The sequence below is a fragment of the Anomaloglossus baeobatrachus genome, chromosome 2 (assembly GCF_048569485.1).
Source record: "Anomaloglossus baeobatrachus isolate aAnoBae1 chromosome 2, aAnoBae1.hap1, whole genome shotgun sequence".
NCBI lineage: Eukaryota > Metazoa > Chordata > Amphibia > Anura > Aromobatidae > Anomaloglossus > Anomaloglossus baeobatrachus.
The window spans coordinates 453,069,824-453,096,349 of NC_134354.1; the positions used below are offsets into that span (position 1 = coordinate 453,069,824).

General features: G+C 44.7%; 1 protein-coding gene across 2 annotated transcripts in view; it reads right to left on the reverse strand.

The window, feature by feature from the left end:
* LOC142290257 (multidrug and toxin extrusion protein 2-like) overlaps positions 1-21,984 on the reverse strand; it is a 134,980-nt gene extending 112,996 nt beyond the window's left edge. For both annotated transcript variants that reach the window (XR_012750253.1, XM_075334211.1), the window contains exon 1: positions 21,820-21,984. Coding sequence is in view for 1 of the 2 variants with exons in the window: in XM_075334211.1 (XP_075190326.1) it covers positions 21,820-21,981 (162 nt within the window). In the remaining variant the exon portion in view is untranslated. The remainder of the gene's footprint in view (positions 1-21,819) is intronic.
* Positions 21,985-26,526: the final 4,542 nt, after the last annotated feature.

Sequence of the window (26,526 nt, forward strand, 5' to 3'; positions counted from 1 at the left end):
CTCGGGTGAAGTCTCTGACAGCTTTCATCTGAGTCTGTGTGAGCAGATTTGTGTTTGTCTTCTCACACAGATGTAGCAGAACTGAAGTTGCTGGCCCATCTTTGGACTATGTGAGAGGGGTTTTTTGGGGGTAATAAAGATGAAGTTCTAAATGTCTTCTGTTTTACTTCTAATAAAATATTTTTTTCTTTGTATTGCTGTATTATTTTACTGTTAAAATAACAGACAATCACAGACGCTGTCACAGAATGAGCGACTGTGATTGAATGCTGGAGTAACAGGAAACCAGCCCATACATTCTAGCATCTGGAATATATGGGAAGATTCAAGGTCACTTCAACAGCCAATCACAGACACCCATTCTGCGTTACAGCATCTGTGATTGGCTGTTGGGTCCCTCACACATATAGTAGTATTGAAAAAACTGTATATATGCGTATACATATATGAGAAACGGGTTTTAGCCGCGCTAAAAACCACTGTTATTAATTAAAGATCTCTTTTATTACAGTATTCCAACGCGTTTCAGAGACATAAGCCGTCTCCTTCTTCAGGGAAAAAGAGAAAATGTATATATAGTAGTATAAAACTAAATAATTTTAAAAAATGACGCAGCGCTTCGCAGTATTTTTGATTCTCCGCGCAGATTAAGCGGATAGCTACAGGCTGCCACCCCTATTTGCTTTTCTTTACCTTGGCTGTCAATCAAAATACAGATAGCCCATTCATTTTTTTAATTATTTAAACAAATAATTAAAAAAAAATGTGGTGGCTCCTGCCATATTTTGATTGCCAGTCAAGTAAAACCAGGCAGTTAGGGGCTGGGATTCTCAGAGTGGTAAGGCCCAAGCGTTCTGGGCCCCCCAATGCTAAAAACCGCAGCCCGCAGCCCCTCCTGAAAATGGCGCATTGTTTCTTAGCGCCATTTCCAGGCGCTTTACCCAGCTCATCCAGCGGCCTTGATGGCGATGGCACACTGGTAATAAAGGGGTTAATATCAGATTTGTATTCTCAGCTGGTACAAAGCCAGAAATGGTGTCATGCCAAATTAGACATGGCTGTTGTGAACACATTTGGACTGGGTTCCGGTTTGGGGCTCCCTCTTGTGGCCAATGCTGGTAGTAGAGTTGGTCTGCTTAACAGAAGCCAGACAGCTGATGATTAGAGATGAGCGATGTTTGATTCGAACCGTTCGCCAATTTCCAATTCGAGTGATTTTGGGCGATGTTCGAGTCGTTCGACGAACTCGAACGATTTGCTTATAGTTCGGCAGTTCGAGTTACCGTTCGATAATGGTTCGATCACCAAAAGCGTGGCTTTTCACAGTAAGGCTATGTGCGCATATTGTGTATTTGCATGCGTCCTGCATCTCCAGCACAAACCCTCTCTCTTTCCTACTCACCGATCACGAGCGCGGCACTGCACGACTGTCACAAAGCTCCGGCGGCTTTTCCTCTTTTGAAAATGTCTGCTGCTCATTATTCAATCTGAATAAATTCAAAATGTCCATGTACATAGAAATACAGTGAGGTGGGTCATATATAAATCGCCACACCACTGTAGAGCTACTCCAATAGCATGATCAGAACAGAGAACAAAGAGTAGAAATGCTTCAGATTCATAATTTATTTGTACAAAAATTCATACACATAGAAAATACAAGGTCAAAAGACCAGGATAAATAAGGCACAAGGGGTGACAAGAGATGAGATAGGCAAAAAAACCCGGAAATCTGCACTTCCATGAAGCTCTGACACAATCAAATACCCAGTAGGCCACATGGGAGTAAGACAATACAATAGCGTATCTGAAATCAGCATATAAAATTTATCAGAACCATGTGGATCATGCCAGAAAGAGTAACAGAATAAACAGGCAGTAATGTCAAGACACATGCATCATGTTCCTGTATAATATGGGTACGACCTGAACCAAATGTTCAATAGATTAAACAATTTAAAGGATAGGAAGCCAATGCATGCGTACTTAACAAAACACCAACCTGCAGCTCTATACAAATGAAGTACTGCACATGGATATGCAGATAAGTCCGGAGGTGACGAGAGGGGTAAACCCCCAAGATAAAACTCCAACGTACGTTTCACGTGGATGTTATGTTCGCTTCATCAGGGAGTGATTAGAAAGCACAGCAGGGCTACTATAAATAGCCCAATGTCCAGCTGATACACCTCACTGATCGATCACGGCGCGTGCGCACATCGCACCACACAACCCGGCACCTCCCACCGGCCGTCATGACCCAGCGCATGCGCGGGAGCAGGGACGCGTCTCCATAGCTCCCGCGCATGCGCAAAGGTCAGACCAGAGACAGCCGGGGAGAGCAGAGGCGGCGGTAAGATGCAGGCACGCGCACATCAGTAAGCGCCCAGGATCCGGAAGTGACAAGCACAACAGCCTCATATACTGCGAAGTGTTCATGAACAATGTATATCAGTCATATACCACAGTAAAAACATATATATATATAGAGGACAATCGTGGAGCATAACGCCGGATCCTGAGTTCTGTGTGTGGCTTGAAAGTAGAGATGTGTAGAAAACGATCAGATTTCTGGACCAAGGAATGGGGATGACAGCTGGAATCATAGCTGAGCCACATAAGATATAGGGGAAAAAAAGATAATAGAAATAAGAATCAAAACAAAAGTTAAAAAATTGTATATAAAATAGATACATCAAACCCCTAAAAACAAGAGGGGGGGACCCCCATTAAGCTGATGACCTCAAAGAAAAGAGGCAAAACTCAAAGCCTCGTTGAGACCGGATGGGGCGACTGTGCCAAGAGTCACCATCCATCTGGTCTCACGTTGGGCTAATTTCTTCTTGATGTTGCCACCTCTAATGCCACTGTGGACGACTTCAATACCCCGAACCATTAAGGATTTAGGGTCGCATCCTTGATGTATTTTAAAATGGCGTGGCAATGTTTTTAAGGTGGCAACATCATCCACCGTCCGGGCCGCCGCAATGTCACGCACGTGCTCTCTCACGCGGATGCGTAGCTCACGAGATGTTAGGCCGATGTAAATAAGTGAGCATCCGCAAACCGCGTAATATACAACGTTGGACGTACCACAAGAAATGTAGTCTCTAATTTGGAATTCACGTTTCCCATTAGCAGATGAGAACACAAAGCTACGTGACATATTGCGGCAGGCCAGGCAGTGGCCACATGGGAAGAAACCAACACGAGGTAACGTAGAGCCCAGAAAACCAGACGTAGGAGGAACATAATGGCTCCGGACAAGTTTATCCCTCAAATTTGATGATCTTCTTGCAGTCATCAATGGATGATCAGAGAGTGATTCCCTAAGGGATGGGTCGGTCTTAAGAATGGGCCAGTGTTGATTAAGAATGGCTCTCATATTGTGCCATTCACTATTGTAGGTGGTAATGAATCTGACACTATGCTCATCAGAGGAATTTTTCTGTCTAGAAAGAAGGAGCTGGGATCGAGAAGTATGTTTTGCCCTCAGGTACCCACGCTTTATACTGCGGTTGCTGTAACCTCTTTCCCGGAAGCGCGACATGAGGTCGGCAGCTTGCTCCTCGAATTTGGCATCCGAGGAGCAGATCCTCCTCATCCTCAGGAACTGTCCGGTAGGGACAGCGCGAATGGTAGATATGTGATGGGCAGACGAGGCGTGAATAAGTGAATTCACGGATGTGGACTTACGAAACACATCCGTTTGAATCAAATTGTTCTCATCAACCTCAATAAGGACATCTAAAAAATCGATGCATTTGGTGTTATACTTGTAAGTCAACTTGATGTTGAAGGAATTCACGCCAAGTCTACCCATAAATAGGTCCAGCTGCTCCGCCGTACCCCTCCACAAAATCAAAAGGTCGTCAATGTACCTGAGCCAGCACTGCACATGGGATACGGCCTGGTCGCCCTCGTCGCCAAAAATGAATCTCTCCCAAAAACCTAGGAAGAGATTAGCGTACGAGGGCGCACAGGCCGCACCCATCGCAGTGCCACGCTGCTGCAGGTAAAATGAGTTTTTGAAAGTAAAAAAATTGTGGGTTAGAATAAAGCGGAGCAGCTGGAGTATTAGATCACACGTCGCGCTGTCCCGGCCGGAGGTCCCAAGGAAGAATTGGACCGCTGCCAAACCGTCTTCGTGGCGGATACAAGTATAGAGTGACTCAATATCCGCCGTGACGATTATCATGTCCGCTTCCATATAGATGCCATCGATCCTATTGAGCACGTCTGTTGTGTCTTTTAGGTAGGAGGGAAGTGTTTCAACCAACGGTTTTAGGTAGAAATCAATGAATTTACATATCGGGTCACACATTCCCTCCAACCCAGACACAATCGGACGGCCCGGCGGATCAGTGGCATCTTTATGGATCTTAGGAAGCAGGTAAAGCGTGGGTACCTTCGGGCAAGTGACTAAAAGTCCCTCCAGGACCTTCTTTGTAATGAGACCGTTATCGAATGCCTGCTCGAGGATCAGCCGAAGCTCTCTGGAAAAGGAATTAATGGGATTGAAATCGAGCTTTTTATAGGTGTTCTTGTCCCTCAGCTGACGGAAAACCTCTTTTTCATATTTCACAATGGGCCAAATTACAATGTTTCCCCCCTTGTCGGCAGGTTTAAAAATCACATCCTTCCAACCCTCTAGTTGTTTGAGGGCAGTCCTCTGTCTAAACGAGAGGTTGTCATTATGTTTTCTTGACGACAGTTGTGTAAAGTCGTCAACAACCAACTTAGTAAAAATGTCTACAGACGGACATAACGACAAGGGGGGAAACCTAGTTGATCTGGGCATGATACAAGATGGAAACATACCAGCACTATCGGGAATTTGTTGTTGCTCAGATTGGAGTTCCTCCAGGATTGCTAAGGCCTCTCTCTCTGCACGACTGTCCAAGCCAAACGTTGGCGCCTCACGAGTGTGGAGTTTTTTAAGCACCAACTTGCGAGAAAACAAAAACAAGTCCTTCATGGCTGTAAAAAAATCAAAAGGATTAGTCGGGGAGAAAGAGAGACCCATAGAAAGAACCTCAACCTGAGCCTCCGACAATGTATGTGCAGATAGATTAATTATCTGCAGTGCTCTGCTAACCTTTTTAGATGTCTTTTGTGGAGCCTGCATGGTAGACTTCAATCTTGTTGTCATCCCAGGTGGTATAGGGTCAGATTTTGAATTGGAGTTAGAACGTCCAGAGGGCCCAAATTCATCAGCGGAGAGGCCGGACACTATGGAGGTAGACCGAGAGCGAGATCCAGACTTGGATCGATATCTTGATCGTGATCTATAAGAGGGCTGTTGCCATCTATACACCAGATTAGATTGCTGGTCTCGTAAATCTCTTTGAAATTTTTTTAATTTAAATGTTTGCAGTTCTTTCTCCATTTTGCTGAGCTCGACATCAATGTCATTATTAAATTTGGCTAAAGCCTCAACAGTCAATTTTGACTTAATCAGTTGGAGGAGATCCTCCATTTCCCTTTCCATCTCTCCAATAGAGGAACTATTATGTTCACTTAGGAGCTGCAGGTAACCCCTAGAGCAGGCATTCGACAACTCCTCCCACTTAGCCCTAAAGGAATCACTCTCAACAGGAAAAGAGGGGAACACCTGTATACGGAGACCCCTTGGGATTAGGTGTTTAGCTATATACTTGTCCAGAAACGCCCTGTTCCACCACGTCTTGGTTCGGCGTCTCAATAAGTCCCTGTAACGGGACACTGCCTCTTTCGTATCAATGTCACCAGGAGTCTCGTCACCGAGATTGCCAGCCGCCTCCAGTGCCGTGTTAAGTTGGGAGAGCCAGGCATCGTCACGGGCCCTAAAATCCATATTAAACAAGACAAAAGCTGTGGAAACCACAGAAAACAAGATTAAATTCAAAATGTCCATGTACATAGAAATACAGTGAGGTGGGTCATATATAAATCGCCACACCACTGTAGAGCTACTCCAATAGCATGATCAGAACAGAGAACAAAGAGTAGAAATGCTTCAGATTCATAATTTATTTGTACAAAAATTCATACACATAGAAAATACAAGGTCAAAAGACCAGGATAAATAAGGCACAAGGGGTGACAAGAGATGAGATAGGCAAAAAAACCCGGAAATCTGCACTTCCATGAAGCTCTGACACAATCAAATACCCAGTAGGCCACATGGGAGTAAGACAATACAATAGCGTATCTGAAATCAGCATATAAAATTTATCAGAACCATGTGGATCATGCCAGAAAGAGTAACAGAATAAACAGGCAGTAATGTCAAGACACATGCATCATGTTCCTGTATAATATGGGTACGACCTGAACCAAATGTTCAATAGATTAAACAATTTAAAGGATAGGAAGCCAATGCATGCGTACTTAACAAAACACCAACCTGCAGCTCTATACAAATGAAGTACTGCACATGGATATGCAGATAAGTCCGGAGGTGACGAGAGGGGTAAACCCCCAAGATAAAACTCCAACGTACGTTTCACGTGGATGTTATGTTCGCTTCATCAGGGAGTGATTAGAAAGCACAGCAGGGCTACTATAAATAGCCCAATGTCCAGCTGATACACCTCACTGTCTTACTCCCATGTGGCCTACTGGGTATTTGATTGTGTCAGAGCTTCATGGAAGTGCAGATTTCCGGGTTTTTTTGCCTATCTCATCTCTTGTCACCCCTTGTGCCTTATTTATCCTGGTCTTTTGACCTTGTATTTTCTATGTGTATGAATTTTTGTACAAATAAATTATGAATCTGAAGCATTTCTACTCTTTGTTCTCTGTTCTGATCATTATTCAATCTGGTATTCTCTGTTTTCCCCGCCCACCGGCGCCCATGATTGGTTGCAGTCAGACACGCTCCCATGCTGAGTGACAGCTGTCTCACTGCAACCAATCACATCCACCAGCGGGCGGGTCTATATCGTGCAGTAAAATAAATAAATAAATAATTTAAAAAAAAACAAACCTGCGGTTCCCCCCAATTTTGATACCATCCAAGATAAAGCCACACGGCTGGAGGCTGGTATTGTCAGGATGGGGAGCGCCACGTTATGGGGAGCCCACCACCCTAACAATATCAACCAGCAGCCGCCCGGAATTGCCGCATCCATTAGATGCGACAGTCAAGGGACTCTACTCGGCTCATCCCGAATTGCCCTGGTGCGGTGGCAATCGGGGTCATAAGGTTAGCTTAATCATGACAGGTGTCTCCCGAGATACCTTCCATGATTAACATGTAAGTGAAAGCAAGTAAACACACACAACGAAAAATCCTTTATTTGGAACAAAAGACAAAAAAACACTCATTTACCTCTTTAATAATCCCCAAACAACAATCCAGGTCCGAAGTAATCCACACGACGCTTTCAGCTCTGCTACATGAAGCTGACAGGGAGCGCAATAGAACACGAGTGCTCTGTGTCAGCTCCACGTAATCCACACGATGCTTTCAGCTCTGCTACATGAAGCACCGTAGAACACGAGCGCTCTGTGTCAGCTCCACCTAGCAACTGAAATGAGCCGCGCTGTCACCGGAGACTTCACTCAGGTAGTGCCTGCGTGTGATATATCTCTACTGCAATACAGAGGTCAAGATTACCAAATCTTCCTATGCTTTTCATTACAGGCAGTGGCTTAATGGGTTGAGCTACTGCCTAAGGAGAATCGGTTTACGAGTTGGAGTCCTGGCTGTTCCGGTTTAAGAATTTAATTTTAAATTATTATTTATTTATAATTATAATTTAACTTAATTATGCACTGAGGGGAGGAGCCAGACATCAGCTGTGAGCCGCGGGACACACCTCTAAAATCGGAGCAGTTCACGGAATGAGACTGCATTGCTCTCTCCTCTCTCGTCTCTCTCTCTCTCCTCTCTCTCTCTCTCTCTTTTTCTTTTTCTTTCTCTCCCCTTTTCTCTCTTGTTCTCTCTTTTTCTCTCTCTCTCCCTCTCTTTTTCTCTCTCTCCCCCTCTCTCTTTCTCTCTCTATCTTTTTCTCTCTCTCTCTTTTTCTCTCTTTCTCTCTCTCTCTTTTTCCCTCTCTCCTCTTTGTAGCGCTCTCACTCACCTCTCTCACTCTGTCTCATCTCTTTCTCTCTCATCTTTGTAGCTGAAAAATCTACTTCTGGTTTCTCTACTGCAATAGAGAGGCCAAATCTTCCTATGCTTTTCATTACAAGCAGTGGCTCAATGGGTAGAGCTCCTGCCTTAGGAGAATTAGTTCACGAGTTCAAGTCCCGGCCATCCCGGTAAAGAATTTAATTTTAAGTTATAATTATTATTTATTTATAATTATAATTTAATTTAATTATGCACTGAGGGGAGGATCCATAAATGAGCTGTGAGCCGGAATGAGGCTGCATTGCTCCCTCCTCTCTCTCCTCTTTCTCTTCTCTCCTCTCTCTCCTCTCTCTCTTCTCTCTCTCTTCCCTCTCTCTTCCCTCTCTCTTCTCTCCTCTTCTCTCTCTCTTCTCCCTTTTTCTCTTCTCTCCTCTTCTCTCTCCTCTCTTATCTCTCTATCTCCCTCTCTCTTCTCTCTCTTTTCTCTCTCTTTTCTCTCTCTCAGACCTGGCGATGAACAGCTGATGCGGTCACCTGACGGAATCAGCTGACACTATAAGGTGAGCGGTGAGGCCGGCTTTTTACCGCCCGGCCGGCTAAACTATCAGGTGCTGCTGTCGAACAGGAGTCTGCACAGAAGTGTGTAGTTTGTTTGTTTATTTTTTGCACTGATGCATCAGCTGATAGTATAAAAGCAGTTTATACAATCAGCTGCTGTGTCATGTGATTCAGGCCCTTGAACCTGACACATCATTTGATCGCTTTGCCTTCCAGCAAACTGATCAGATGATATTGGATCCGGATTGGACGGCGCGGGACACTTGACCCAGGATTACTGCGGAGGGGGGTTCTTTATTTCAATAAAGATGGAGTCACTAATTGTGTTGTGTTTTATTTCTAATAATAATATTTTTCTGTGTGTTGTGTTTTTTTTTATCTGTACTGGGTCATTCCGTGTCAAGTGGACCAGTTTTAAAAATCGTCCCCACTCGACGTTCTCCGATTTTGCTGAAAATTTATAAGGATGTACATGTATGTTTGAAAAGAGGTTCTGTAAATTTTTAGGGCCAGATCTCAAATATATTGGGCACTGTTGACCTTTCACTGGAGGCCCCCCCCAAGCCTGCAGCTTCAGCTAAGAGGATTTTGCAGACTTTGGCACATAGCCATTAGAGTTCTATACTGGCTATGATGCTGAAATTTGGCATACTAGCTCAACTTTTGCTGCTAAACGCGATAAAATTATTACCGGCTATGACAAAACAATATTTCGGCCGCAATTTTGTGTCAAAGTAGCTTGCAAAACGCCTCGCATAAAATTTATGCCAAACTTTGCCCATATATAACTCAAGACCAAAAACCAATAGGAACTGGTGCTTTACCCTGTACAACAAACATCTTCATGACTTTGCATTGCTGCAATATCACGGTCAAAGCATATGTATTTGTGGAAATATTCACACCCACATATGATGAAAAACTTAAAAAAACCCGAATTTTACCTATTTTTAGGTCAAATTTCCCAAAAAGGGTACCTCTAAAATATATTAATTCTGTTATCATTTGAAAGAGCACATTTTTCTCTACAAGGATCATTGGGGTTTTTTTTGGAGTCTCTCCATTTAAGAAAAGAAAAATGCCACTGAACATGGTGTTATTTATTAATACGCAATGAATGCTAACTGCACTATTCAAACCCTTGCGTTGGTCCATGGTGGTTATACCACAACCAATTCCCTAAGAATTGGTATTATAATCCTATTAAGAATTGTAATAATGCTGTCTTTCGAGAATTGGCAGCCCCATCGTCTAGGAGCCATGGCCGATAGCCGTGCAAGGCAAGTCGCGGGTGGTCTCTTTATCGCAGGTTCCAAAGCCTGAGGGTGGGTGTCTTTGCCTAGGATCCAAGCCTAATATTGGGTATCTTTTGTTGGTTCCCAAGCCATAATGTTCAGTCTAAGTAAGTGGTCTGGAATTGTTGCTGAATTTGCAACATAATGGGTTCAGAGAAGCTGTATTGTCGGCCCATTGCTGTTGCAGCTGGTGCTGGAATTATTGCAATGATCGACTGCTCGGGAATCCAGCATGTATCATTTCTCACAGGCCAGTGAAAGAAGCTAGCTGGTCCATGAGGATGCATAAAATGTATTAATGCATCATGGTCGTCGACTGAAATTTCAGAAATATTTCCAATCCACCAGTTCCTATCGTAAATGCAGGCAATGTATTGCCCTGCCTGGAGGTTTGCAATTGGCACAAAAGGCATTTCTGATCTGACAGATCCATCTACATGGGCAATGAAAGATGAAGGGTCATTTGACACCCTTGAAATGCGAATCTTTTTGTCATCAATTTCATTCTCCATCACTAAAAAATAAATAATATATGCATTAAAATGTAACAATAGTCAATAGGTTTATAGGTTTTTGATTATAATAGACATTGCTAGCAACAATACAACTCTGTAACATGTGATAAGAATCTGAAAATCAAACACAAAATCAATGCATTACGTGCATACATAACACCATGTTCAGTGGCATTTTTCTTTTCTTAAATGGAGAGACTCCAAAAAAAACCCCAATGATCCTTGTAGAGAAAAATGTGCTCTTTCAAATGATAACAGAATTAATATATTTTAGGGGTACCCTTTTGGGGAAATTTGACCTAAAAATAGGTAAAATTCGTTTTTTTTAAGTTTTTCATCATATGTGGGTGTGAATATTTCCACAAATACATATGCTTTGACCGTGATATTGCAGCAACGCAAAGTCATGAAGATGTTTGTTGTACAGGGTAAAGCACCAGTTCCTATTGGTTTTTGGTCTTGAGTTATATATGGGCAAAGTTTGGCATAAATTTTATGCGAGGCGTTTTGCAAGCTACTTTGACACAAAATTGCGGCCGAAATATTGTTTTGCCATAGCCGGTAATACTTTTATCGCGTTTAGCAGCAAAAGTTGAGCTAGTATGCCAAATTTCAGCATCATAGCCAGTATAGAACTCTAATGGCTATGTGCCAAAGTTTGCAAAATCCTCTTAGCTGAAGCCGCAGCCTTGGGGGGGGGCCTCCAGTGAAAGGTCAACAGTGCCCAAAATATTTGAGATCTGGCCCTAAAAATTTACAGAACCTCTTTTCAAACATACATGGACATCCTTATAAATTTTCAGCAAAATCGGAGAACGTCGAGTGGGGACCACTGGTCCACTTGACATGGAATGACCCTACCCTACCCTACCAGAAATTCATGGTGGCCATGTCTAATATTAGCATAACACCATGAATTTCGGGCTTAGGGCCAGTTGATAATATACAACTAGCCCTAACCCCATTATTACCCAGCGAGCCACCCATCACTAGGGCAGCTGAAGAGTTGGATACAGCGCCAGAAGATGGCGCTTCTATGAAAGCATCATTTTCTGGGGCAGCTGCGGACTGCAATTCACAGCAGGGGTGCCCAGAAAGCTTGGGCACCCTGCGCTGCAGATTCCAATCCCCAGCTGCCTAGTTGTACCTGGCTGGACACAAAAATTGGGCGAAGCCCACGTCATTATTTTTTTAATTATTTCATGAAATTCTTGAAATAATTAAAAAAATAAAGGGCTTCCCTATATTCTTGGTTCCCAGCCGGGTACAAATAGGCAGCTGGCGTTTGGGGCAGCCCGTAGCTGCCTGCTGTACCTGGCTAGCATACAAAAACATGGCGAAGCCCGTGTAAATTTTTGGGGGGCAAAAAACTCCTGCATACAGTCCTGGATGGAGTATGCTGAGCCTTGTAGTTCTGCAGCTGCTGTCTGCTGTCTGTCTGTATTGAGGAGAGCAGACAGCAGCTGCAGAACTACAAGGCTCAGCATCCTCCATCCAGGACTGTATGCTGGAGGGAGAGGCAGAGGGAGCAGAACTGCAAGGCTCAGCATACTTCATCCACTACTGTATGCAGGAGAGCAGACAGCAGCTGCAGAACTACAAGGCTCAGCATGTTGTATCCAGGACTGTATGCTGGAGAGAGAGACAGGGGGAGCAGAACTACAAGGCTCAGCATGCTCCATTCACTAGTGTATGCAGGAGAGCAGATAGCAGCTGCAGAACTACAAGGCTCAGCATGTTGCATCCAGGACTGTATGCTGGAGAGAGAGACAGGGGGAGCAGAACTACAAGGCTCAACATACTCCATTCAGGACTGTATTCAAGAGTTTTTTGCCCACCAAAAAAATGATGTGGGCTTCGCCATATTTTTGTATGCTAGCCAGGTACAGCAGGCAGGTATGGCTGCCCCCAACCCCCAGCTGCCTATTTGTACCCAGCTGGGAACTAAAAATATAGGGAAGTCATTTTTTTAATTATTTCATGAATTTCATGAAATAATTTAAAAAAAAAAACAAACGACATGGGCTTCGCCCCATTTTTGTGTCCAGCCAGCTACAACTAGGCAGCTGGGGATTGGAATCCGCAGCACAGGTTGGCCCCTCTGCTGCGAATTGCAGTCCACAGCCGCCCCAGAAAATGGCGCTTTCATAGAAGCGCCATCATCTGGTGCTGTATCCAACTCTTCCAGCAGCCCTGGTCACGGGTGGCTCGCTGGGTAATAATGGGTTAATACTAGCTTTGTTTTACTAGCTAGTATTTAGCCAGAGATTCTTAATGTCAGGAAAGTTTGACGCGGCCATTAACCCCTTCACCCCCGGCCACTAAAACACCCTAATGACCGGGCCATTTTTTGCAATTCTGACCAGTGTCACTTTGACAGGTTATAACTCTGGAACGCTTCAACGGATCCTGGCGATTCTGACATTGTTTTTTCGTGACATATTGTACTTCATGTCAGTGGTAAATTTAGGCCGATATTTTTTGCGTTTATTTGTGAAAATTTAGGAAATTTGGCGAAAATTTTGAAAATTTCGCAAATTTCAAACTTTGAAAATTTATGCCCATAAATCTGAGAGATATGTCACACAAAATAGTTACTAAATAACATTTCCCACTTGTCTACTTTACATCAGCGCAATTTTCGAAACAAATTTTTTTTCCGTTAGGAAGTTAGAAGGGGTCAAAGGTCATCAGCAAATTCTCATTTTTCCAACAAAATTTACAAAATAATTTTTTTAGGGACCACATCACATTTGAAGTGACTTTGAGAGGCCGAGGTGACAGAAAATACCCAAAAGTGACCCCATTCTAAAAACTACACCCCTCACACTGCTCAAAACCACATCCAATAAGATTATTAACCCTTTAGGTGCTTCACAGGAACCAAAGCAATGTGGAAGGAAAAAATGAAAATTTTACTTTTTAACACAAAAATGTTACTTTAGCCATAAAATTTTCATTTTTACAAGGGAGAAAAGAGAAAGTACACAATACAATTTATTGTGCATGTTCTCCTGAGTACGCAGATACTCCATATGTGGTAAAAATCAATTGTTTGGGCGCACGGCAGAGCTCGGAAGGGAAGGAGCGCCATTTGAATTTTTGAACGCAAAATTAGCTGCACTCATTAGCGGACGCCATGTCGGGTTTGAAGACCCCCTGAGGTGCCTAAACAATGGAGCTCCCCCATAAGTGACCCCATTTTGGAAACTAGAGGCCTCAAATAATTTTTCTAGATGTTTGGTGAGCACTTTGAACCCCTGGGGGCTTCACAAAAGTTTATAGCGTTGAGCCGTGAAAAGAAAAAAAAAATTTTTTACCACAAAACGGTTGCTTCAACTAGGTAGCTTTTTTTTTCACAAGGGTAACAGGAAAAAATGCACCATAAAATGTATTGTGCATTTTCTCCTGAGTACGCAGATACCTCATATGTGGTGGAAATCAAATGTTTGGACACACAGCAGTGCTCGGAAGGCAAGGAGCGCCATTTGAATTTTTGAGTGCAAAATTAGCTGCACCTGTTAGCGGACGCCATGTCGGGTTTGAAGACCCCCTGAGGTGCCTAAACAATGGAGCTCCCCCACAAGTGACCCCATTTTGGAAACTAGAGGCCTCAAATAATTTTTCTAGATGTTTGGTGAGCACTTTGAACCCCTGGGGGCTTCACAAAAGTTTATAGCGTTGAGCCGTGAAAAGAAAAAAAATTTTTTTTACCACAAAACGGTTGCTTCAACTAGGTAGCTTTTTTTTTCACAAGGGTAACAGGAAAAAATGCACCATAAAATGTATTGTGCATTTTCTCCTGAGTACGCAGATACCTCATATGTGGTGGAAAGTAATTGTTTCGGCGCATGGCGGGGCTCAGAAGAGAAGGAGCGCCATTTGACAGCAAAATTGGTTGGAATCATTAGCGGACACCATGTCACGTTTGGAGACCCCCTATGGTGCCTAAACAGTGGAGCTCCCCCACAAGTGACACCATTTTGGAAACTAGAGCCCTCAAATAATTTTTCTAGATGTTTGGTGAGCACTTTGAACACCTGGGGGCTTCACAGAAGTTTATAGCGTTGAGCCGTGAAAAGAAAAAAAAAATTTTTTACCACAAAACGGTTGCTTCAACTAGGTAGCTTTTTTTTTCACAAGGCTATCAGGAAAAAATGCACCATAAAATGTATTGTGCATTTTCTCCTGAGTACGCAGATACCTCATATGTGGTGGAAAGTAATTGTTTGGGCGCATGGCGGGGCTAAGAAGAGAAGGAGCGCCATTTGACAGCAAAATTGGTTGGAATCATTAGCGGACGCCATGTCACGTTTGGAGACCCCCTATGGTGCCTAAACAGTGGAGCTCCCCCACAAGTGACACCATTTTGGAAACTAGAGCCCTCAAATATTTTTTCTAGATGTTTGGTGAGCACTTTGAACACCTGGGGGCTTCACAGAAGTTTATAGCGTTGAGCCGTGAAAAGAATTTTTTTTTTTTTTTACCACAAAATGGTTGCTTCAACTAGGTAGCTTTTTTTTTCACAAGGGTAACAGGAAAAAATGCACCATAAAATGTATTGTGCATTTTCTCCTGAGTACGCAGATACCTCATATGTGGTGGAAAGTAATTGTTTGAGCGCATGGCGGGGCTCAGAAGAGAAGGAGCGCCATTTGACTTTTCAAACGCAGTGCACTGATCGGCCGCTGCAGGACGCACGGTCGGATGCGATAAAAAAAAGCGTCGGGGATACGTAAAAAAAAAAAGTCACGCCAAAAATTGACCATGGATGCAGATACGTTATGTGCATCCCTGATCAGCGCTTGGCGGGACGCACGGACGGATGCGATACAAAAAGCGTCGCGAATACGGAAAAAAGTCACGCCAAAAATTGAGCAGGGATGCCGATCCGTTATCTGCATCCCTGATCAGCGCTCGGCGGGACGCACGGACGGATGCGATACAAAAAGCGTCGCGAATACGGAAAAAAGTCACGCCAAAAATTGAGCAGGGATGCCGATCCGTTATCTGCATCCCTGATCAGCGCTCGGCGGGACGCACGGACGGACGCGATACAAAAAGCGTCGGGGATACGGAAAAAAGTCACGCCAAAAATTGAGCAGGGATGCCGATCCGTTATCTGCATCCCTAATCAGCGCTCGGCGGGACGCACGGACGGATGCGATACAAAAAGCGTCGGGGATACGGAAAAAAAAGTCACGCCAAAAATTGAGCAGGGATGCCGATCCGTTATCTGCATCCCTGATCTGCGCTCGGCGGGACGCACGGACGGATGCGATACAAAAAGCGTCGCGAATACGGAAAAAAGTCACGCCAAAAATTGAGCAGGGATGCCGATCCGTTATCTGCATCCCTAATCAGCGCTCGGCGGGACGCACGGACGGATGCGATACAAAAAGCGTCGCGAATACGGAAAAAAGTCACGCCAAAAATTGAGCAGGGATGCCGATCCGTTATCTGCATCCCTGATCAGCGCTCGGCGGGACGCACGGACGGATGCGATACAAAAAGCGTCGGGGATACGGAAAAAAAAGTCACGCCAAAAATTGAGCAGGGATGCCGATCCGTTATCTGCATCCCTGATCAGCGCTTGGCGGGACGCACGGACGGATGAGGTGTAAAAATGGACAGGGGATACGGAAAAAAAAAAAAAAGTTATACTCACAGTACCCAGAGGACTAGCAGGAGGATCACTGACCAGAAGAGCTGCAGAGGAACAGATGGCAGAGAGATGGACAGCTTTACAGGAGCAGCAGGCAGATCAGCAGAATGCCCAGGAAGGACCCAGCGATGGACGCAGATGTGATCAGGCCGGTGAAGACAGGTAAGAGGACGTCGGGGGAGAGCAGAGGGGGAGAGGGGGGGGTGAGAGCAGAGGGGGAGAGGGGGGGGTGAGAGCAGAGGGGGAGGGGGGAGAGCAGAGGGGGAGAGCAGAGGGGGAGGGGGGGGAGAGCAGAGGGAGAGGGGGGGAGAGCAGAGGGGGAGACCGGAGAGGGAGCTGCAGAAGCAGAATAGAAATAATGGGGGAGGCAGTCAGATCGCAGGGGGAGCGGATCGGGATGTCGGGGGGGGGGTGGGGTGGTTGGGGGGAGCAGATCGCGGGGGGGGGCACGGCAGGGGCTATCACAGGCAGCGCGCAGGGGCACCACGGGAGCGCGCACGGGCTGCAAAGTGAGCACAGTACTCACTTTGCAGCAGCAGCGGTGGTAGCAGATCGGGATGCCGGGGGGGGGGCAGATCGGGGCGTAGGGGGGCAGATCGGGGCGTAGGGGGGCAGATCGGGGGGGGGGGGCACGGGCAGGGGCCTTCACGGGAGCGCGCAGGGGCCTTCACGGGAGCGCGCAGGGGCCATCGCCGGAGCGCAATACTTACCTTTGGAGCTGGCGCGGAGACGAGCAGCTGAGGCGGCGTCTGCGGCGGCAGCAGCGGTGGCGTGGTACCAAAAGTACCAGCCACTCCACGCTGCAGCCATGCTGGGGGAGGGTCCCCAGAGCAGCACAGGCCTGGGGAGGGCGGCCACCGGCAGATCAGACCGCCCCACTGCACACTGATTGGAGCGATTGCGCGTCATAGCACGATCGCTCCAATCAGTGCTGCAGGGGCTGGGGGCGGCATGTTTGAGGTCCACCTATGATATGCTGCAGCAGCTGCGGCATCTCATAGCTGGATCTCACAGGATCGCACTAATTCGGGCATTATTTTTGCCGAAATTAGTGCGATCGATGTGGTTGGCGGTTCAGATTTGAACAGCCAATCACATCGATCGTCGATAGGGGGTGGCGATGCCACCCCCCCTGGGGTCAAGCAAAGGTCCCCTGCTGTAAGAAACAGCAGGGGACATCATTTGAAAGCCGTTGCTATGGCCACGGCAATCAAATGAAGTTTAGGCCGTAAAATTACGTCCCTGGTCGTTAAGTCACGTTAAAATAGGACGTAATTTTACGGCCCGCGGTCGTGAAGGGGTTAAGAACCTCCAATAAAGGGTTAAAAAAAAGACACCACACAGAGAAAAAATACTTTAATAGAAATAAATACACAGACACACTTAGAAACTCCATGTTTATTACTCCCTCTCACCCCTCCACGATCCTGGTCTTCTATCTTCTTTCTCCTTCAACCCATGCAGCTCTGCTACATCAGACAGCACTGCATGGGAGGAAGACGCTGCTGCTCCCGTGCAGTCTAATGACACAGTGAGTGAGGAGAGGCTGCAGGCTGTAAGCGGTGACGTCACCGCTGCCACCGTTGCTATAGTAATCTGACAGGCGGGTTACTATAGTAACGGTGATCTCCGATCACCTGATTACTGGTGCCGCTATTCACCGGCTGTGGCATCCAGTCCTTGCATGTGGGCTGACTCTGTAAAGAGCGCCGACATGCAGGAACGAGGAGCCAAGCATGTGCCCAAGCATCTCGCCGGTACACAGAGATGCTCAAACGAGCACCGCGTACCGGAGAGATGCACTGACAGGATCTAGCATGACGTCTAGCCATGTGACCAGTCTGTAGCCAATGAGATAATAGACACGTGACTGGTCACATGCTATGACGACATCACGGAAGGTCCTATCATCAGTGCTGGTTACCGGGATGGCGCAGCGATGATCGTAAGGAAAAGCGCCGGGAGACAGAGTGCAGGACGCGTCGCGGGGACCTGTAAGTATAATGGCAATGTTTATTAACTGTATGTGTATATGTATAATGTGTTTGTTTGTGTTTGCCTGCCTTTGTTTTCAGTGGGGTTCGAAGGTGTTCGTCGAATGTTCGCCAAACTAACCCACCGTTTGACGAACCGAACTTGAACACTAGGGGGTGGCTCAACACTACTGATGATGATTGGAAATCAGGCTGCTTAGACTGGGCTTATATAACTGTGTAGTGTTCTCTCGGTCTGGGCCAGTGATCAATGTTGTCTCCTGTGGTGCTGTGGACATTCTGGAGCCTGCCCTAGCTTGTTTCTACCTGAACTCCTTGCAGATAAGTTTTGTCTTTGTATCTCTTGCTGGTTTGTTTCCATGTTCTTGTTGTTTTATTTTTGTGGTACTAAGGCTTGTCTCCTGGTTTTGCTTGTGTGGAGTTCTGAGTGGAGTTGGATCATTCCTTGCTGGGAATGTCTGTGTACCTTGCTCCATATTTTGCAATGTATTTTTGTTTTGTCATGCTTGATAATAATGTCAGTCTTTCCTCTATATAAGTGTTTCACTTGGATTCCAGTAACACCAAAGTACTGATATAGTGGGGGAGAGGCAGTGTGGTCTCAGCTTTTTTCATATCAGGTGTGTTGGTTTTTTTAGGGTATTGCGCGCCTGCAGACAGTGCTCTTTTCGGTCCGTTCCTATATAGATAGTTTGGGCCTCATCTTTGTTGAATCTGTTTTCTACCTCTGTACTGTGTTTCATCTTGTCTCACCGACTTTACATGTTTAAGGGCTATCTATATCTTTGGGGGACTGCTCCGAGGCAGAATAGCTTTCCTTGTTTTTCTCTCTTTAGGAATAATTAGCTCTCCGACTGTGTCGAGGCGACTAGGTCATCGTAGGCACATCCCACAGCTACTTCTAGTTGTGTTGTCAGTTACAGGTCTGCAGTCAGCTGAGTTTCCTCTGGTGATTCTCTGGGTTTCCTAGTTTTTGTCCCTTTTTGATCCTCCTCGGTCACTGAATCATAACACATGGCCACCATGAATTTCTAGTAAACAGTAAAAAAAAATAATACATAGAATTTTTTTTATTAGAAATAAAACAGAAAAAAAAATAGAGACTCCATATTTATTATAAAAAACTCCTTAGTCCAATGTAGTCCATTGGAGAGCCATGTCAGCTCTGCTTCATCGCTCCTGTGCAGACAAGTGTCTATACAGAGCAAGAAGCAGAGAGAGCAATGTCAGTTCTGCTTCATCACTCTGTACAGAGAAGTGTCTCTACAGAGCGAGAAGCAGGGAGAGCAATGCGAGCTCTGCTTCATCCCTCAGTACAGACAAGTGTCTCTACACAGCAAGAAGCAAGGAGAGCAATGTCAGCTCTGCTTCATCACTGTACAGACAAGTGTCTCTACAGAACGAGAAGCAGGCTGACATTGAGGGTTTGATTCCACTTGCGTATCACTCCTGCGAGTCTCGCATTGCATCACCGCGCACGGCGCACACTCTCCTGACAGGAGGGCCTCAGCTGCATGGAAATACATGCAGCCGACCTGCTCCTGTGCGGTGTGCTGGGTGATACCGATGCGAGACTTGCATAGTGACAGTCAAAGTTCAATCGAGTCCATGAGCCATTGACTCGGGTGAGCTCTGACGACAGCGCAAACACAGGCGAAAACAGCCGAAGACTGCTGAGTGATGAGCAGTGCAGTGAGTTTCCCTGGAAGTTAGTGACCGGACCCGGAAGCAGAAGCGGCCAGGAGACAGCAGCTGAGTGCGTCTGCAGGACGTGTCGCGGGACCTGTAAGTATAATCATAATGTTTTTTAATAATGTGCTTGTTTTTACAGACCCTGGTCCCGAACTGGACCCAAACTGTAACACGAGCTTCCCAGGAAAGCTCGTGTTCGGGATCCTGTGCACGAACACTATGTGTTCGGTACGGACCCCGAACTTCACAGTTTGGATTGGCCCATCGCTAATCGTGAGCCTCTCAATGAATTTTGGTACATATTACAGCAACCATGTGCCACCACTAGAAATATACTCCAATCAATGACTGAACTACACTTTCTTTTTCTCAAATCTGTGTTTATTTAACCAAACAATAAATAAGTCCAACAAAATCGTACACTTAGAAAAAGGGATAAAAATTACATGCACAGAAAAAGCCAAAATTTCCATCAAACGATAACCCGCTTTCAATATTGAGCGTATCTGTCCTATTTCCACAAATGGACATACCAGCACGTCCAGGTGATTACGTGACTACAGGAGCTGTGCATGCTTGATCGCCGCTGGGAACTCAGCTTAAGTGATGGCCAAGCTCCAGTTGTCACAGCCAGGGCCTATGACTACTCCACTACCCCTGGCAGTTTAAAGTGCACCAATCACTAGGATTTTCCTATATTACCTAAAGCCAGTGCTATACTGGCACTACCGTGCTGATTCTATACATACCTTTAGGTGTCAGCTAAGGCGTATAGGTTTTAAAATCCAAGCAAGTAAAGTTTGTAAAATTAGCAGCTTGTTGAGTGACAGCAGCTGCGGATCAGATAATATCTGGGGTGGGTATTCATAGTTATCCCCTCCATCTGTTATTTATGCTAATTCTATTTTAGAATCAATTAACTTTTTGACTAGCAGAACCTGTGCGGAGGTCACACCCATGTGACTAGAAGTGACTTATGGAGTGCTCTGCTGTTCTGGCACCTTTGGGGTTATGTCAATGTGACATGGCACTTGCATACAATTAAAGCAAAATATGAACCACACTGGGGCACTCCTTTCCTTCTGAGCTTTGCACTGTGCCTCAAAAGTAGTTTTAGACCACATATCGGGTATTGGTTTACCCAGGAGAGATTGCATAACAAATTGTTTGTTTACTCCTATTAGCTCTTTTGAAAATTAAAAACATGAGGCCAAAACAACATTTTATTGGAATTTTTTAAAAAATTGTCATTGATTCAGGCCAGTTTAATACCACAAAAAAAAATGTTCACTACACCCCAGGATGAATTCCACAAAAGGTGTAGCTTCTAAAATGGGGTTCCTTGTGGGGGTTTCTGTTGTTTTAACTTCTCAGGGGTTCAGAAAACGTGACATGCATCTACTATCTACTCCAATTTTGCAATCCAAAAGTCAAATTGTGCTCCTACCCTTCTGAGCCCTGGTGTGCACCCAAACAGAAGTTTTCCACGGCATATGTAGTATCCCTGTACTCAGGAGAAATTTTACAACCAAAGCGTGGTCTATGGAAAAATGGCGGCTGAACACACCCATGGCTGTGAATTGTGCAGCCCACATAGGCGTTACCATTTCAGTTGTAATAGAACTAATGGGGTCGGAATCCGACTACTATCGCTTATGTCCATGAGGTGCTGTAAATTGAGCCTGCACTGTCGTGCTAAAACTTGAAATGTAAAATGGCAGCCCCCATTGCCAGCTTTCCAGGATTATAAAAACTGAACGACATTTTTATTTAAAGCAAGATAACATTATAACTGCATGCTATCTTACAAGTAATCATTGTTTGGATTATATAAATCCTCGCCACCTTACCTTTAAGGCTCATTTAGATGAGAGCTGTGTGCTGTCCATATGCAAAATGGGTAGCAAACTGACGGCACACAGACCAATTTGTCTGATTCCGACCTTAGTTTAAACCAATTTTAATTTCATAAATGTCCAAAAAAGGTTCCAAAATCTACAAGCCTTACCAGAGAAATAAAATGTCAGCAATGACTTACCAAAGGACCTGCTAATGCACATAGCTGCTTAATTTCAGTTGTCGGATTACTCGGGATAGCCTGGTGTATTCTTTGCAGAAGAGCACTGGAATGTTTCTGTAATAGAGATAATCTTGAAGTTACTCCATTTAGTTGATCCTTCATGACATTATCATGCTCCATCTGTTGTCTATAGCCAACCAAAGTAAAGAGTTCACTTATTTCTTCACTAGGAAACTGTACATGCACTCATTAACAAAAATCTTTCATCTATTAAAAGACGTATTTTAATAACCTTTTATCTACTACTTGACCCACTTCTCCACGCACATAGAGGATTTAATTTTTTACACTCTTATATGCTCTAACAGAGCTTTTTTTACCACTGATGTACCTCAATGGAGGCAGTGCCATTGTAGGATCTACTGCTATGGGGTCTCCAGCGACTGCTCAGAGTTTCTATTCCCTTTGACCCTCCTCCATTCCTTTTACAGGTTTAGTTCTATTCCTTCCCCACTCCATGATCCAGGCAGAGTTGTGTAAAAATCATATGTGCCCTATTCTTCTGCAGAAAGTTGGCAGGTTTCACAATTGACATTGGAAAAGGTGAAATCTTTGGGCAAATTTGTAATGAAATCCATAATGGTGCAAATTTTCAATGCGGATTTCAATGTGCATCATGTATGTACAGTAACTGTGCTGATGTGGAAATACATATATGTATGTACAGTTGTGGTCAACATTACGAACACTGTTGAATATTAGGGATGATCGACTACCCTATTATTCACTTTGACGGATATCCGGCGAATACCTCGCCGCTATTCGAGTATTCGCGAATTTTCAACCCCCAATGTAAGTCTATGAGAAACCAGAATAATTTTACGTCGGACCTGTCGGTGACCTGTGGTGACTGAGGAAAGGGCTGAAATGGAAGGGAAAAGGCTTAAACAGTGTGGGCACAGCCTGTAGAAGGTGCCTGACTGCATTTCTGGTGTCTGAATAACGTGGTCAGAGCAGCATGCGGCGTTTACGTAGTCGCCAGAACAGCTCTCAAACCAAAGTAAAAGAGGGGAAATTGCTAAGAAACAGTTTCTAGTGCCTAATCACTGTAATAAAACGTCAAATCAAGCCCCGACCTCCCAAAAAAAACTTTAGCCTATGTTCACACGTTTGGTTTTTTATATTTTTCCTTCTTTTTCGATTAGAAAGGGCTGTAACTAATACATTATATTGGTGTCTGTCTCAGACCTCGATTTTTGGGACATTTTTGACAGCACTTTAAAAGGTCAACTACAATGTACCGTTAGGATGTTAACCTTGCCCTCCTCCTCCACCAGCACCACTGGCTTCAGTGGCCCTTTATTCAAATGTAGGAAGGGCCACTAGCTGTCCTCAAATCTCAGATTTCTTAGGGCTCTCAGGTGGGCCCTGTAACATACATTGGGGGGGGGGGGGATGGCAATTTGTAGTTTTCTGTGTCCCCTGTATCATTAGTGTGAAAGTTGGAATATGTACTCCATAACACTTTACAGTGCTATTGCCAAAGTGGCCATTTGGGTGTTGGCCTTACCCTCCTCCTCCTCCACCACCACCGGCTCCAGTGGCCCTCTATTCAAATTCTATAAAAATGATTCAGAAATGTGTGTTTTATGGACAAATGAACACCACGCTGGGACATCGAAGCTGATGTCGTTGATGATGATTGCATCTGACCAAAAGCAGGTTGGGAGCAGGAGGCATCATCGCCTGCTTCCTAGACCGCAGTTTGTGAAGCATGCAGCACCGTTGAAGTGGCAGTTGTTTCACTCTGGAACTCAGGCTTTATTCCACTAGCTAACACCGAGGATTTAAAAAAAAAAAAATCAGTTTCCTCAGGGGGAAATGGTTCAAACACCATGTAGTACAGCATCAGAAGGTACTCCCAACAGCTTTTTTGAAAAAATTGGTAGGATTTGCAACAGGGCATAACATGCCAAGGAGTTTAATACATTCAGTTCCCCTAGGATGCAATGGTTCAGACACCATGTAGCAAAGCATCAGAATGTACTCCCTAGAGCTTTTTTTTTAAAAAAAAATTGGTAGGATAAGCAACAGGGCATAACATGCCAGGGAGTTTAATAAATTCAGTTCCCCCAGGGGATGATGGTTCAGACACCAAGGAGCACAGCATCACAAGGTACTCCCAACAGTTTATTTTAAAACAATTGGTAGGATAAGCAACAGGGCATAACATGCCAAGGAGTTTAATAAATTCAGTTTCTAACACCGCCAAAAGGTCGTGGTAAGCCTCTGTTCCCACAAGCTGATATGGCAAAATCTCAAGGGCTATCAATCATGCAATGTGTGAAGTTATGGTTCCTGCCCTTGGGTGCGTAACGGGTTATTTTCGCTTCTTTTCGAAGGTCTGTGGTATAGACAACTGAACAGTATGCTGGGACATCGAAGCTGATGTCGTTGATGATGATTGCATCTGACTAAAAGCAGGTTGGGAGCAGGAGGCATCATCACCGTGGAAGTGGCTGTTGTTTCACTCTGGAACTCAGGCTTTATTCCACTAGCTAACACCGAGGATTAAAAAAAATTCAGTTTCCCCAGGGGATAATGGTTCAGACACTATGGAGCACTGTATCAGTAGGTACTCCCAACAGCTTTTTTTTTTTTTTTTTTTAATTGGTAGAATTTGCAACAGGGCATAACATGCCAAGAAGTTTAATAAATTCAGTTCCCCTAGGGTGTAATGGTTCAGACACCATGTAGCAAAACATCATAAGGTACGCCCTACAGCTGTTTTTAAAAAAATTGGTAGGATAAGCAATAGGGCATAACATGCCAAGGAGCTAAAAATAAATTCTGATTTTGCAGGGGGCCATGTGTAACACACCGTGGAGCAGAGCATCAATAAAGAACACAAATAGAGACTGCCTGACCAATTGTTCTAGACAGTGTAGCCTTGACAGTGCTTGTGCCAGTGCATAATGTACAAACGCTTGAAAAATATTACCATGGGTGATTGGGCAAAACAATTACATCGCAGCAGCATAACTAGTTAGATTAGTCATGCGGTCTCATTAGATGATAGAAGACAAAATAGTCTTGAATGAGAAACAATGGAACTTATTTGAACTTAAGAAATCCAAAGTTTGGGGCTACACTTATTATTGGGTATTGTTAACAGGCGGCCTGAGATACTCTGGGCCAATCCATCTATGGTTCATTTTGATCATCGTCAAACTGTCTGCACTTTCCATGGATAGTCATGTGCGACTATCTGTTATTATTGACCCCACTGGGCTGAAAACACGCTCAGACAACACACTCGCAGCAGGGCAAGCTAGCACTTCCAAAGTGTATAACGCAAGGTCTGGCCAAGTGTTGAGCTTGGAAACCCAATAGGGAAGAGTAGACTCTAAAAGCACGCTGATACGGTCACCAACATAGTCCCTTACCATCTTACTTAACTGTTCCCTCCTTGTCATCGTTCCCCCAACCGTTATCTGATTCGCAGTTGACGGTTTGTGGAAAATGGACCAGTTTTGGCCCATTATTCCCCCGCCTGTGTTGCTCCTACTATGCGTAGCCCTCTTTTGTAATCCTGTTGCGTGAGATGACATGCTACCTCTGACGCCAGCATGATCTGAGGGTAATCGTTTCATCAACTGCTCCACTACAGCCCTCTTGAATGTTTCCGTAGTACAATCCTTATTTGCCTCCACAAGTAGCGAAGTGAATTTGTCTTTATAGCGTAGCTCAAGGAAGGTACATAACCAGTATTTGTTGTCTGCCAAAATGTGGACTAGCCGACAGTCATGAGAAAGACAGTGTGACATGAACTGTGCCTTGTGTCCCAGACTCCGAACTGGAAACCTTTGTGTGTCGTTGCTAAGATGAAAAACTTGGTGAAAGACTGGGTGGTCCGAGACAGACCAAAAATAAGTATAAGGCTGGAGGACCAAATTGGTCCAAAAGAAAATTGATATCACCTCCAGTAATATGGAGGTAATTAATTTATCTGATTATACCGTGTCGGGGGCACAGATGGAGGTCCTTAAATTAGGCTTAACTTTTGCCCCAGATTCTAACTTTGACTTTTTTACAGTCGTCAAGGACCTGAATTTGTTCTCCTGCAAGCTGATTCTGCATAAATTACATGCTGGGAGAAATTTGGACACAAACTCCTTCTCGAGGGAAGAGATTGAGGCCATTAGAATTCTGGAAGAACTACAAGCTGAATCTGCAGGTACGGAGAGAGATAGGTTCCCTAAATCTGTCTATCCCAAATCTACCACGTTTCCCCCGTTCTCAGCCTCCCCCCAGGTGGAAATTTTTAATAAGTTGGTGACAAAAGATCTTATGTCCCTTAATAAACATGGGGCTAAACATAACCTCACATTTAAACAGAGGAAAGCCATGGAGGAACTGAAAAACATGGAGGGGGTAGTTTTCAAACCCGCTGACAAAGGGGGAAACGTTGTAATTTGGCCAGTATCTATGTATGAGCGCGAAGCGTTCAGGCAACTAAGGGATAAAGACTCCTATTCTAGGCTCTCTGGTAGCCCACTGGAGAAATACTCGGCTGAACTCTTCAAGATTTTAGATGGGGCTGTGACACAGGGCATTATAACTAAAAAAGTCTTTGAGGGGCTTTTTTCTCAACATCCGGTCGTGCCAACTTTTTATTTACTACGGAAAGTCCATAAAAATCTGGAATGTCCACCGGGGCGTCCG